Source organism: Syngnathus acus, chromosome 21 (assembly GCF_901709675.1).
Source record: "Syngnathus acus chromosome 21, fSynAcu1.2, whole genome shotgun sequence".
NCBI lineage: Eukaryota > Metazoa > Chordata > Actinopteri > Syngnathiformes > Syngnathidae > Syngnathus > Syngnathus acus.
Window position 1 is genome coordinate 9373676 of NC_051105.1, and position 12729 is coordinate 9386404.

Here is a 12729-nt window from a genome sequence, read left to right on the forward strand (position 1 = left end):
TATGTGTAAATTGTATTCAAGAGCGACCGGCCCGCTATTAGAATGCACCTAACTGCTATTGATTACTTTTGTGGTGCTAAAATTTCATCCCTTGTCCGTTCTAAGCTGCACTAGGCCGTTAAATGATAAGAGGCAAGGAAGCGCTTCTAATGAAACCACATTTTATGTCCTTGAACTAAAAAAAAAAAGCCACTTTTTTTTCCTCACATACTCTTTTCAAGCAATCTATTGAAAGAAACCTGGTGATTGTGATGATGTGCTGATCTATTAAGCATGTTGGGCCCCAGTTTTGCTTTAAATCATTTGGTTTGATTTCACATTTACAAAGTTTTCCTGAAAATGTTGAACAGAGCAATAAAAAAAGACCAAAAATCCCTTTTTGCAGAATAACACTTCATTTCATGTCTATTTAACAAAATAGTTTTGCATCATGATAATACACTTTGCACACAGATACAGTATATTGGAAGTTATTTACATCGAAACAACATGTGGAGCACCGAGGGTTGTTTTGTAATTTGTGTTTTCAGTCTAAACTCAACTTGTACTGTCCACAAAACAACCCGTAATGCTCCCCGAAAATGAAAACAACTGATTGTATGCTAACAGTGTTTGTATTTCTGTTCCAGGCACATTTTATCGACAAATTTCCCGACAAAAGTAATACAAATAAAACAATCTTTGATTATATTGTCTTTCCAACTTGTGATGAATACATTTACTGCTGAGTAGTCAATGATGACGAATCCACTGCTTGGATTGGATGCAGTACATGGCTGCAACCAGCAGAGGAGCTGTTGATTCACTTGCAACTAGTTGGTGGCCTGGCGTGAGGCGTTTTAAAAACATTCCGATTGATTAACTGCTTTAAAAATAACAATCGATAAGTCAACAGTCCAACATGGTTCAAGCTATATTGACATGGAAAGGCCGTTGGCTATGTCGTGGCTGACGTAGACGATTTGCGTAATCTTCCGTGGGATCAATATCCACTCAATGCATCATTTGGGATGGCCTTGTAATTAACCGGTGGAGTGCTCCAGGGTCCAGTCCGTCGTTTGCTCCTAGCCATTGGACAGGCTTCAGCCAGTCTAGACAACAGTTGCTTATTAACGTTGAAACCTTTTGTGCTCTTGCATGAAGTCAAAGAGCAACCTTCGTTTATCCTTCTTCGAGGTAAAAAGCTTCAGCGGTGAGCGTGATTCCTCACAGCCTTTTCTTTTCGTCAAGCACTCACAGACATTTGTGTCTTTTTCTTGCCGCCCGGTAGACTAATTCCAAATTGTATCAGCATATACACGTAGACTGAATTCTAATAAGGTTGTGAGATGTTTAATGAAGATAAATAACAGTTTATTAGCCCTAAGATGTCTGGGAGCACTATGGTTGTGATTGATAAAGCAAAAGTATCGCCATAGCTCAAGCCGGATAGATGGCTCTGTCTTTTCACATAGAAAGACACTAAATCACCACCTCTTAATAATGGATTTGACCATAGCTCAGTTTTTGTGCCCGAGATTGAACCAATTTTTTTTTCCCCCCCAGCATCAACCAACCGCTCATACGTCATTGGTCTTTATCTGATGTTCACTTCTATTTAATGATAGGTTGCAAGCCGCTGCCATTAGGCAACGCATCCATCAGCACCCAAAAATGGCTGTCAAAGGTTAACAGGAAGAGATCATCTGGATGTGGGTCAGGGGCGGGGCTTGGGTAACGTATGACACAACTAGACAGTAATGTAGTCGATTATTTTTCATGTGATAAATGTTAGCTTGTTGGCCTTATGTGCACTCCTCTGATTTCATGAAATACAATTTAGCGTAATATCCTAGCAACCACTACCATTGAAATTCACAGCAGTCATTTTGAAAGAGCAAATAGAATGATTAATAGAGGCAAAAAAATAGAGCGGTTGATCATATGCCAGGAAAGCAATTAAATGTATGTAGATCTTCTTCACCCTCCATGAATTCAAAAATAGTCTACTAATTAACAGGGCAAACAATGAAGTGTGTTTGAGGTTTGCTAAGTGACATTTTTGCTATCAGTGCAGCAAAATAACATGGTGCATTTTGACAGTACTGTGAAACTTCAATTTATCTAGCAGAACACATCAGTGCTATTGAAATGGAACGCAGATAGAATATTTAGCAAAAACAGGCATATATTTTTACTGCAGTTGAAGGAATTGAGTGCTAGTGCTTCTTCAAGATGACAATATGCATGTTAATGCTGCTTAAAAGCATTTGCGGATTGCCTCTTTTGTCTGCTACGTCTGCAGGCAGCTGCAGCAGCATCAAGCACCCAGCTGGAGGATTTAAAACATTGAAAACGACTTGATTAAAGAAAATGGAAGCGGACCTCTCATGGCACGCTAATGACTTTGTTTGCGAGTGAAAATATATGGTTTGTTGTCATATTTGGAGGATAAGATTCTCTTACCAAAAAAAACACACATCAGTGAAGGTCAGTTAAAAACAAAATTTGTTTTTCAATGCAATTTCAATAATGTTTAACCTCCCCAAATATTATGAACCGGACTGTTCTAAAAATGTAATTGGTTGATGATAGGGCAAACTCAACAAAAGCGACAATTTTCATTGCTAGTTTTTTGTTCCCGCATGAAAAGACATAAAGACAATCACAGTTGCAATCAAATTTCTCATACTGATGGTCTCAGCGTGTCAAAACATTAACGATTTCATTGTTTGTGAAATTCATTTTAAAGTGTAACATCAACAGTTCTTAATTTAACATATTTATAGGTTTACCATTGTAAATTTGGCAACACCAAAGATTTAAACTTTTATAGTCTTTTTTTTTTTATTGTATGCTGACGCAGCACTAATTAACACAATCTACTTATTAAACAGTGCTGGATGTGAATTAATACCACGTTTGTAAAATACACGTTTAAATGTGGTGTGCATCTCGTAAACAAGCTTTCAGAGTGAATATTTGACACTCTGTGCTTTCTGGTGTTGATTCTCCTGAGAGAGAAAAAAAACAAAACAACCCAGCACAGACAAGTGTGCTTCCAGTTCTTTTCCCAGCTGTTTGGTTGTGTCAGACAGCTACAACAAAAACAATCACTATGATGAATTCACGTTGCCCACGGTGATTGACAGCAGCAAGTTAAGCGAGTCAAAATCAGCAAATATGAGAGAAAAGTTGTGGGAGGAAAAGACCATCGTCACCGTCAACAATCATATGACGCTTGTCCTATATTGTTTCAGAGTTGTGCTCTGCCTGCCCAGTCAATCCTATAAAATGGTCGGCAGGGCTGCGCCTGTGCTGATCTCGCATCCCCGCCGTAGTCTCTCTACGACGACTGCCCGTTGAGGCATTCCCGCCGCAAGCACTGCGCCGGTTTCCACCAATCGCCAGTGTGGCAACGACAGATGGTGCAGTCGTCCACTTTGACTTCAATTCCGGCCGGGATGATCGTCGATCCGGCGAAGCAATTGGGACCTGCCGCATGGGAAGGAGGAGGAAAACATCAAAGGGAGGAATTAACTCGACAAGATGAGGAGATGCAGTTGGGAGAGAGAGTCAGGGCAGACTATTTTCACGGCCGTGCACAGACGGGCTTGTTTTTGCAACACATAAGCTCTTTTGTTAGTCTCCCCTTCTCCCTGGACACGAAGCGCTTTGCATCCTAATGCGCCTCGAGCATGGGCGAGTGCCAGGCGTTGGCTCGGGACTGGCTCAAGTAGAGAAAGGAACAGACGGGAGAGTTTGAAAATCCGCTCGGGAAGGATGTTCATCACATCGGATGTGTCAGGAAAAAAAGGCCTCACGGTTCTCCAGCGACATGCAGAACAATTGTAGTACAGCTGTGCGGCTCATTGACAAAAATACTTTTCTCCTTTTCTTCAGATGATTGGGTACAAACGAACAAGCAGATGCCATGAATCCTTCCCGGATTTAATTGTTTCAGTCCATCATTCAGCCGTTAAAAAGGCAGAGCGGTGACTTTGAATTAGTCTTTAAATCAGCCCATAAAATGTTCCACCTTAGGCTTCACAAAAAAAGTATTGACAAATGTCTTAATAGCAAGATGATTCTGATATACCAAGATCGAGTGCGGCGTATTTCAATTTCGAAATTTCCCCAAGGCAACTTTTTGTTGTTGCCCTCCCTACTCGCTTGCCATCTGTCCCGAATGTTTGTAGAAGCAGTACGACCCTTATTATAGTCTTCCTTCCACGTTCACGCGGGACGGCTTTCTCCTTGAGATTTATTTTGCTGCCGGAGCTCGACCCGGAGCCCTCGAGGGAGCGTCGAAATGACAAACCTAGCCTTAAATGCCATGGGTTGTCACCGTGTCCTTTCAGGATGGATTATATCTCTCTCCAAGAACCATCTCTTGGTCTGCTGAGGTGTGCCTTATTAAGTCACAGTATGTAGTCAACATGAAGACAAAAAAAAAGGGTGGGTGGAGGCGGATGACAGAAAAGAAAGTGGGAAGGAAAATGTGAAGTGAGGTCCTGTATCATTAGCCTTCAATTTATTTCCTCTGTATGTGCTCCTCTAAGTCTAAAAGTGAAATTGAGTTCATTTTGGTAACGTTACAACGAGGCGCACACCACTGAGCGCATTTCATGCAATGAATTGAAAACAAACCAGAATTTCCCTCATAATTTAGAATCAAAGAGATTAGTAGAGTAATCAATCATTAGCTAATGAGTTCATTTTCACATCACTTTCTATGGCCCCTGAAGGGAAGCGAGAGACGATTCCACACAAATGCAGATGAGCGCTACAGTTCTACAAAGCAAAAGGGGGAGGGGCAAAAAAAGGTACAAACTTCAGCATGAATTTTAATGAGCAATATTGCCAGGGCCTAGAGGGCATTCACCACTTGACAATGAAAGAAATCTGGCTAGAAGTTTTAAATGGCGTTTTGAGGAATGCAATGGTGAGCACAAAATACCTTTGGTAGCGCACGGGAGTGATTATCTCTGCTTCGGGTCAAAGAGAAGCAGTCAAGTAGCGCCGTTTCAGCCTCAGGGTTATTCTCTTTCTGAGGTAATGACGGACTGTATGACCATACTGCAGACAAGGGTCATTTCGTCGGGTTTAATATCGCGGAACTAAGTGAAGAGATGGGATTTCCTTGATTTATTAAGCTAATTCATATTCAGGTTCAGAAAAATATATTTAGTTCAACAGTCCATTAATTTATTATTTTTCTTTGAGTCGCTGAGACATGGAGGAAACCAGAAATTGTATTTGGTTTTGTTTGAGGTAAATCTGGTTTAGTTTCATGTTGTTGTTGTTTTTTTGCCTTGTTAGGGTTTCCACCTGTTGTCATCATCCTGTTCCTGTTTGTTAACCAATCAGCTCTCTCCAAACCAGTTCTCCTATCCAGGTGGTCCTTGTTATTTCATGAGCTGGCTCGAATTTAGTTTTCTGCAGCCTCCTTGCACTCTTTGTTTAATCTAGTGGTTCTTAACCTGGGTTTCGGCAGAGGCTCCACTGCGGAGGTCCGAACACACCTGATTTATCGTGTAAATTCATGAAGACACATCTGAACTGGTCTCGCAAAGGCAACAGCAGAAGTCACACTGATTTGCAGGTATGTAGTTTGTTTTGAATTCATGCATTGCGTTGGTTTTGTACTTTGAAGAATGTGATGTTCATGCCTGGCTCATTTTGTGCACCAGTAAAAAAACATTGATGTCTTGAGTTTGAAAACTAATATTTTATTTTTCACTAAAGAAGGGTTCGGTGAATGCGCATATGAAACTGGTGGGGTTGGGTACCTCCGAAAAGGTTAAGGTTTAATCCATTTGTTTGTAGCTCCTGTTGAATGTTATCCTTCCATGTCTCAGTTTTTTTTTAACTTCTGTCAATGTGCAGCCTTTTTTATTTCACATGCCTTGTGTTTTATTTTTATGGAAATGTATTCATTTTATTTTGAGTTCATCTCGCCTAGCCTCCCTGCCTTTTGTACCAAGTAAATAATAATGTTTCTTTACAAAATTATTCAAGTGAAAGTCCAAAGTATGCTGTATCAAAAATAGTACAAGTACCATCCCAACCTCATTTCATATATTATTCATATATTCGGTTATTTTGTCCTTCTCACTTTGTTGATGATTTTTGCAATTTGTCTTTGTCTTATCCATCTGGCCGACTTCACCTCGTCCATAACCACCGACCCCCTTTGTGTTAATTTGGTGGATCGGCTGCGTACATTGTGCAACTGGGAGATAAAAGCCTTTCCAAAGAGCCATTACTCCCCTCCAACCATGCCTTTTAATCAATGTGATAATGTATACGCCGCTTAGTGTGTCATTTAGAATTAAAAGTAACTACCACTCATTAGTGTCCAGTGGACCTGTGGTAATATTTCAAATTCATAATAGGCCTACATAAATTACATCCGCTTCCCAAATAAACTTCCCATCATTTCATCTATTTTTAATAACTTGTCAAGAAAGCGTGTGAATGGATGAGTTTACCGTTTTTACAGATGGGGCAGCATTGCTCCGGTTCATACACAGGGTTGACGCACTCCGGGACGGCGCAGTCAGAAACCACACAGTGTACCTCATTATTCGGTTCGCAACGGCACCATTCACAAGGTGACGGCTGGAAAAAAGGGAAGGAAAAATAGGAATACGGGTTAGATGAGTCACTGAGCTGGGAATGTTTGTGCTTGAATGTACTCGTTTTCTCCATTTTGGAAAATTGGCTTTGTCTGAATTAAATTGTCCATGCTCTCAAGCTTATTTTTAAATTATATCAGTTGATTAACAGAGACCATGTAATTAAGGAGTGAAATAGTGTTTTGAAACCAACATCAGTCACGGCCAGGGGTGACCTTGAATGAAATCGCTGAAAATATCTTCTGCTGCCTTGAAAGTCTTCTCAAAGGTTTCCCAGTTGTGTAATATCAAAATTCCCCAAACAGTAAAATATATATTTTTTCTTTTATCCTTAATGAAATGTGAGCTCTTCAGCATTCACATCCCAAAATTGCAACGCTCAACATTTGAGTTCATCTCAGTATTCAATCCACGTCTACTTTATATTGTGAGTCAATGTTGGGAAAAGAATCTTGAAGGTGACTTGCTGGAGTTTTACTAGTTCGAACAAAAGAAGGAAATCAATTTTACCCTCTGAGCTCTTATTACGTTTGTGTTTCTGTGGCTTTCATTATTTCCAGACTTTTGTAATCACCATGATAATCTGTGACAGCCAGCCCTGCAAAATAATCCAAGGACATTGGGACAAAGGAGAATCAATGAATAAATAACCTTCAAACAGGCCTTCCAATCGAAAGAGTACAATTTACAATCCATACTGTATCTCATGTGCTTCACATTGGTGGAAACCTACTTTTGTCAACCACTACAATGCTTAATTAAATTCTCAAATGCCAGTTAAAAATTTATTGTCCAAAAAAGCAGAAACATTATGTCCAGACGTGCATAGAACTTGGCTCAGAGCAGCTGGTGTAGCCTATCAAATAGAGTGCGACATAAAACGTGGAATTTTTTCCCCCCCTTAGAAGAGGACCCCTATGGGCTCCAGTCTTAAAATGAACAACCAGACTGCAACAAGTCCAGGAGCCGGCATTATGTATTATTTATTAAAAATGAACAAACATTTTGCTGTCCTACTCATAAACTTGTTACATGACATCCCCTCTACTGTGTATGCAAATCATCTGAAAGATGTTGCATACTAGTTTGTTTATATAATCGTTCAACTAACATAAAAGTTAACAGCCATTATGAGAATACCAAACTTCGGTTTTGTACGTGAATATACCAAGTAGTGCACGGGTGTCAAACTCAAGGCCCGGGGGCCAGACACGGCCCGCCACATCATTTTATGTGGCCCGTGAAGACAAATTGTGCATCAAATTCATATGTCATTACTAGAATTCCAAATTGTCTTCACTTTTAAAAATATATATTTTTTAAATATTTGACCAGTTTTTACTCGTCTGATTTGAAAACGAGTTATTTGTCAGTTTGTTTTGTAGCTTATACTGTATATAATATGAGGTGCTCATACATTTATTTGGGTTGACAGTCATAATAGTCCTCCGAAAGAAACTATGACTACAATGTGGCCTGTGAAAAAAAGGAGTTTGACACCCCTGAAGTAGTGTAATCAATAAAGTTTACTTCAAATCTGTTGGTTTGGTTGAAACACAATTTTAATAAGTACTGTGTGTCGATCTAGTATTATATCATCATAACATGAGTTCCTGTAAACAAACAAATAGCGCAAGCTCAGCAAAGTGGCTTCCCCAAACTTGGTACAATCCTGCTCAACTTTGCTTTATAAGGATTTTAGCACGTGGTTTATCTTACCAATTGTCTACAACCTCCTCAACAGATCTAAAACCAGATAAGAGCCCTATTGACAAAAATTCACTTATGTGAATTTAATATTATTACTCTACACCCATCTTGTTTACAGAGTCCTAGCTCAGCAGCAGATTATCAATTATGTGTCACATTGAAGTTGCTAAACAGGGAAGAAAATGCAGCGCAAACAGAAATGCAATACTGGAGCAGGACAATTATTTAAATGAGGCTTAAAGATCCAGTTTACACCCATTTGGATTCTTAGTTGATTGGCTGCCAAACCGGGAAATTACACTATGAATAACAATGGTGACAACAATACACATTTTACAATGCATCTATATTTGGCACAGCTTTTCTGCCGGACTGCATTTCCCATTACGATACAAAATAGTAGCGGAAACATGGCGGCACTTGTGCTTAAATACTAGTTTGGGTGGGGAGAAAAGTCTTTCCTCATTAACATTTCATTTCACAATTTAAAGCACTCTCGGATGAATCATTGAGTTTATGTTGAGTTAATAAGAATGACTGGAATGGGCCCAATGTGCAATTTGCTGCTATTCAAATTAAGGTCATAGACAAAAGCAAGACCGTCTTGACATGTCTACTTAAGTCACAAGTCATTTCAAGCAGGTATAAAAGTCATAATTGCGTGCACTTCATAAAGTTCCTTAATTAGAACCTTTGTCGACAGCGGTAAACAGGACGGTAAAATCAATCGGAGTAATCGTTTTTATCACTTTTTATGAGATGTATGATCTCGTTTATGTCAGCGTCGAGACGCTGCAGTACGAGTAATTACTGATGTGTGTTTGTGTGTGACGTCTTGATGCTCTGAACAGCTTTGAAATGGCACTAGAGAGGTTTCTCGAACCGAACGTGAACTTCTTCTCTTATTTGTATTCATAAATGGGAGTTCAGTAAGAGGCAATTGGCCTTTATGTAATGAGGTTGCCTGAAAACGAAAGCCCTCGGGTGTAATCGGTTCTTTCGGTTTATTTTAGAACGTCTGACCAAACTTTTCAATCTTTTTGACGCAGTAAAATTGGAAGATAGCACAATGAGCTGGAACTGCAAGATGTTAATTAGTGTATTTATTTTTTTGACTGGTTTACAAATTTCTCCATCATGAGAGTCTGGAGTTTGAAGGATTTATTTATCGTTTGTTCCATTTTTTGTCAGTTACTTGCTATCGCGTGAGTGACTTTGATTTCCCCTCTTCTGTTGTTTTCTATCTTTATTTAATGATAGTATTTTTGACTTCCAGGTCATATCAAAATATCTGCCAATGCAACTGCAATGTTAACAGAAAGATTGAACGTCAATACTCCGATCAATGGTATCCATGCACCCGCGGATGTAACACACCTGTGGTGAATCATAATTCTGGCCAAAATATAGATTTTCGAATGTGGTCTATGTCAGTCTAGACCAAATAAGTGCTTTGTTTGTTTCACTAACACAATAATTCAATTCTCTCCTGTGTTGTGGGAGAGAAATCTCGTTTCAGGGTCAGGCATCGTATTGTTTAAAATTGGACAGAAACATACGGCGCTCTTTGTAATCCAACACTGTACCTGCAGGGCAGGGCTCGCTGCAAGATTTTCACAATAGAAGTCAATCCCGAGCAGACTTGGGATTGATGTCTGTCCTTGAGCTACATCTTGCTTACATGTTTGACACTTGTTAGACGCTATGCTGTGAAACTTTCCCAAAAGTGTGTTGTTGTAACACGGAGTCAAATTAAAATTTCATGCTGATAAGTGCTACCACGTTTGTTTTATTTTCGTAGCTGTAAACAATGTGGCCTGCCAAAAAATGTCCAGTTTTGTCTCATCTGTCTAAATTAAGGACATTCTGGTTTGCCAATATGCATTTTGACAAATTTTAGTCTCGTCACTTTCAAGTTAGCTCATTGACCATTTTCCTTATGGTACCCACAATTTTGTCCATTACAATTTGGTTTGACTGTTTTAGCAAAATCTTTGAAGACAGCACAAATTGACCACCTCTGATTAACTGTTAGAGTTACAAAACTGTCTCCAACATCTTTTAATTATAGTTATGAGATTTTTATGCAGAGTTTTAAGGCGGGATCACAAGTCATATCTGAGCCCAGACAGTGATGTCACGATCTTTAACGGGCCACAGGAAAAGAAAATGCTTTTTGCTCGCTATGAATCAGTGTCCATAAATACAAATATTACTCCCATCTGTCTTCTGGCGGTGGTTTAGGTTTAGGGCATGTGTGATGCTGCAGGGGCAATGAAATGACTCCAACAGTAAGCCATATTTACACCCCTGGCTGGCTGGCTGAACCTCCTTCATGCCAAAATAAAACCCACATTTTCCCCTCTACACAAATAAAATATAATTTCCATCACATCGTAATTCCTAAAACCTCTTACAGCATGTGGTCAAGATCATTGCCTGGCTTAATAATAATAATAATAACAATAATAATAATAACAATCATAACAATAATAGTAATAATAGTGATAATAGTGATAATAGTAATGATAGTGATAATAGTTGTGATAGTGATAATAGTAGTGATAGTGATAATAGTAGTGATAGTGATAATAGTAATGATAATGATAATAGTAATGATCATGATAATAGTAATGATCATGATGATGATGTTAATAATAATAAATATTTTTTTTCATTTAATTTTATTCATTTATATAAATAAACAATAATTAATACACATTTCATTTTGTTCTACTTGACACAATTCCACCACCTCCAATGCAAGACATGACTGGAAAAATAAGCCACAGCTCACCTTATACTCTTCCAGAATTTTGTACGTTTTGCCTCGGTACTCGCAAAAGTTTTTGACTTCCTTGCATTCGGGGCAGCAGCCGTTGTGCTCAACTTTGGTGCACTTAGGATGAAGTTTGGGGCACTCGGGCTGATCGCACACGGGCCCGTCCTCCGTGCACATGCATGGACAATTGGAGTGGCCCGGGTAGAAGCGCTCTCCGAGCTTGTAGACAAAACCGCTGTCGTCCACGCATCCTTTCCCCCGGTAGTCATCAAACACGAGGCTTTCACCACCCGCCCGCTCCGCTTCGTCTCCGGCGTAATCCTCGAGGTCAGTGACCATAGTGGCGGCGAGGCCGAGGAGGGACAACAACAGGAGGACAAAGGCGGTCGAGAGGGCGGGAGCCATCCTTCACCGTGGCGTAAAGATCCACATTCAACGGGATTTACAGGGATGACATCCCTAAACCAGCGGTGTCCATTCTGGATCCGCCCGACCCTGTAGTAGCATGACCATCATTGTCACATCCGCCTGCTGCGGGGGAACAAGGACAACCATAAATTTAAATGTCATGCACCTGCAGCCCCCATGCATGCATTTAAAGCCACTTGCATTTTATTCTTGTATCCACTGAAGGTTATCCTATGGTACTCATTCCATCCCCCATTCCGCTCAACAGGCACGTGGCATCATTTATGCACGCTTAATAATTGAACCAATATCGTGCGCAACACCATTTGTATAATACTTAAATATTCTTACTTTACTCCCCATGTTCGTCTCCTTAGCTTCAAATGATTCTAATGCTTAATTTGTGCACAATATGCACTCTGTTAATGTCATTTAATAGTATTACTATTTAACTCACCGTGTTTTGGATTATCAGTCTCTTTTCTTCACTTCATCCAAATCCAAACCTGTAGGTAATCGGTTTGTCTTTTTGAAAACTTCACCAGCTTCCAAGAAAAATAATACAATTGGATGCTGTTTTTTTTTTTTTTTTTCTTACAACAAATAAACACAAACCTTTTAACCTGTGTGATTTCGTGTTGACATGACGTCCTCGTTAAAGTAGCTCTGCGTCAAATTCACCCTCAGCCAACTCACCTCAGAGATCAAATCAAGTCCAAACGGTGAACGAGAGCTGATTTTTAATCCCTTGAACATTCATTCAGTATTCCCCGGTGGTGCAAATGAATATTAATGCACAATCTTGTTGCGCATACACGGGTGCATACACATCCATCCAACAGAAGAGTCCATAAAAATCCCCACAGAGGGTCCAAGTGAAAGAAACACTGCAAGAAAAAGGGTAGTGGAGGTTCGGAGTCGACACAGAGGAGGACGCGCTCTGACTTTCAGCACCCTGGAAAGCTACTGACTGACTGACTGCTGCGCTATGGAGCAGCAGTGTGTACTGAGTGCAGAGCGCCCCCACCCGTTTGCGTCATCATCTGCATCATCTAATTCATGTATGGGTTAAAATCAAGCCCAGGAAGAAAATCTACACTGTCAGTAATCACAGATACTTATTCCTGCAGGAGCAGCTGGTGAATTCACAAGGTTATCACTCCATCTGTGAAAATGTGAGTGAGGCTCTCCTGTCTTGCAAATAAGCAC

The 12729-nt window shown here is 39.9% G+C and overlaps 1 protein-coding gene across 1 annotated transcript; it reads right to left on the bottom strand.

Annotated features, from left to right (window-relative positions):
• Window positions 1–372: 372 nt before the first annotated feature.
• vwc2l (von Willebrand factor C domain containing 2 like) lies at window positions 373–12513 on the bottom strand. Its single transcript, XM_037239882.1, has 4 exons — window positions 12136–12513; window positions 11128–11643; window positions 6474–6603; window positions 373–3474 (listed from the first exon to the last, which is right to left on the bottom strand). The coding sequence occupies exons 2-4, from the start codon at window positions 11515–11517 to the stop codon at window positions 3326–3328; spliced, it is 669 nt and encodes a 222-aa protein (XP_037095777.1). The 5' UTR covers window positions 11518–11643; window positions 12136–12513; the 3' UTR covers window positions 373–3325.
• Between the last annotated feature and the right edge of the window lie 216 nt (window positions 12514–12729).

Coding starts and splice junctions, on each gene's coding strand:
- vwc2l (XM_037239882.1), bottom strand. CDS start 11,517: ATGGCTCCCGCCCTCTCGACCGCCTTTGTCCTCCTGTTGTTGTCCCTC. Junction 6,604..11,127: donor AAATTCTGGAAGAGTATAAG/GTGAGCTGTGGC, acceptor CCTTTTTTCCAG/CCGTCACCTTGTGAATGGTG. Junction 3,475..6,473: donor CTGCCCCATCTGTAAAAACG/GTAAACTCATCC, acceptor CCCATGCGGCAG/GTCCCAATTGCTTCGCCGGA.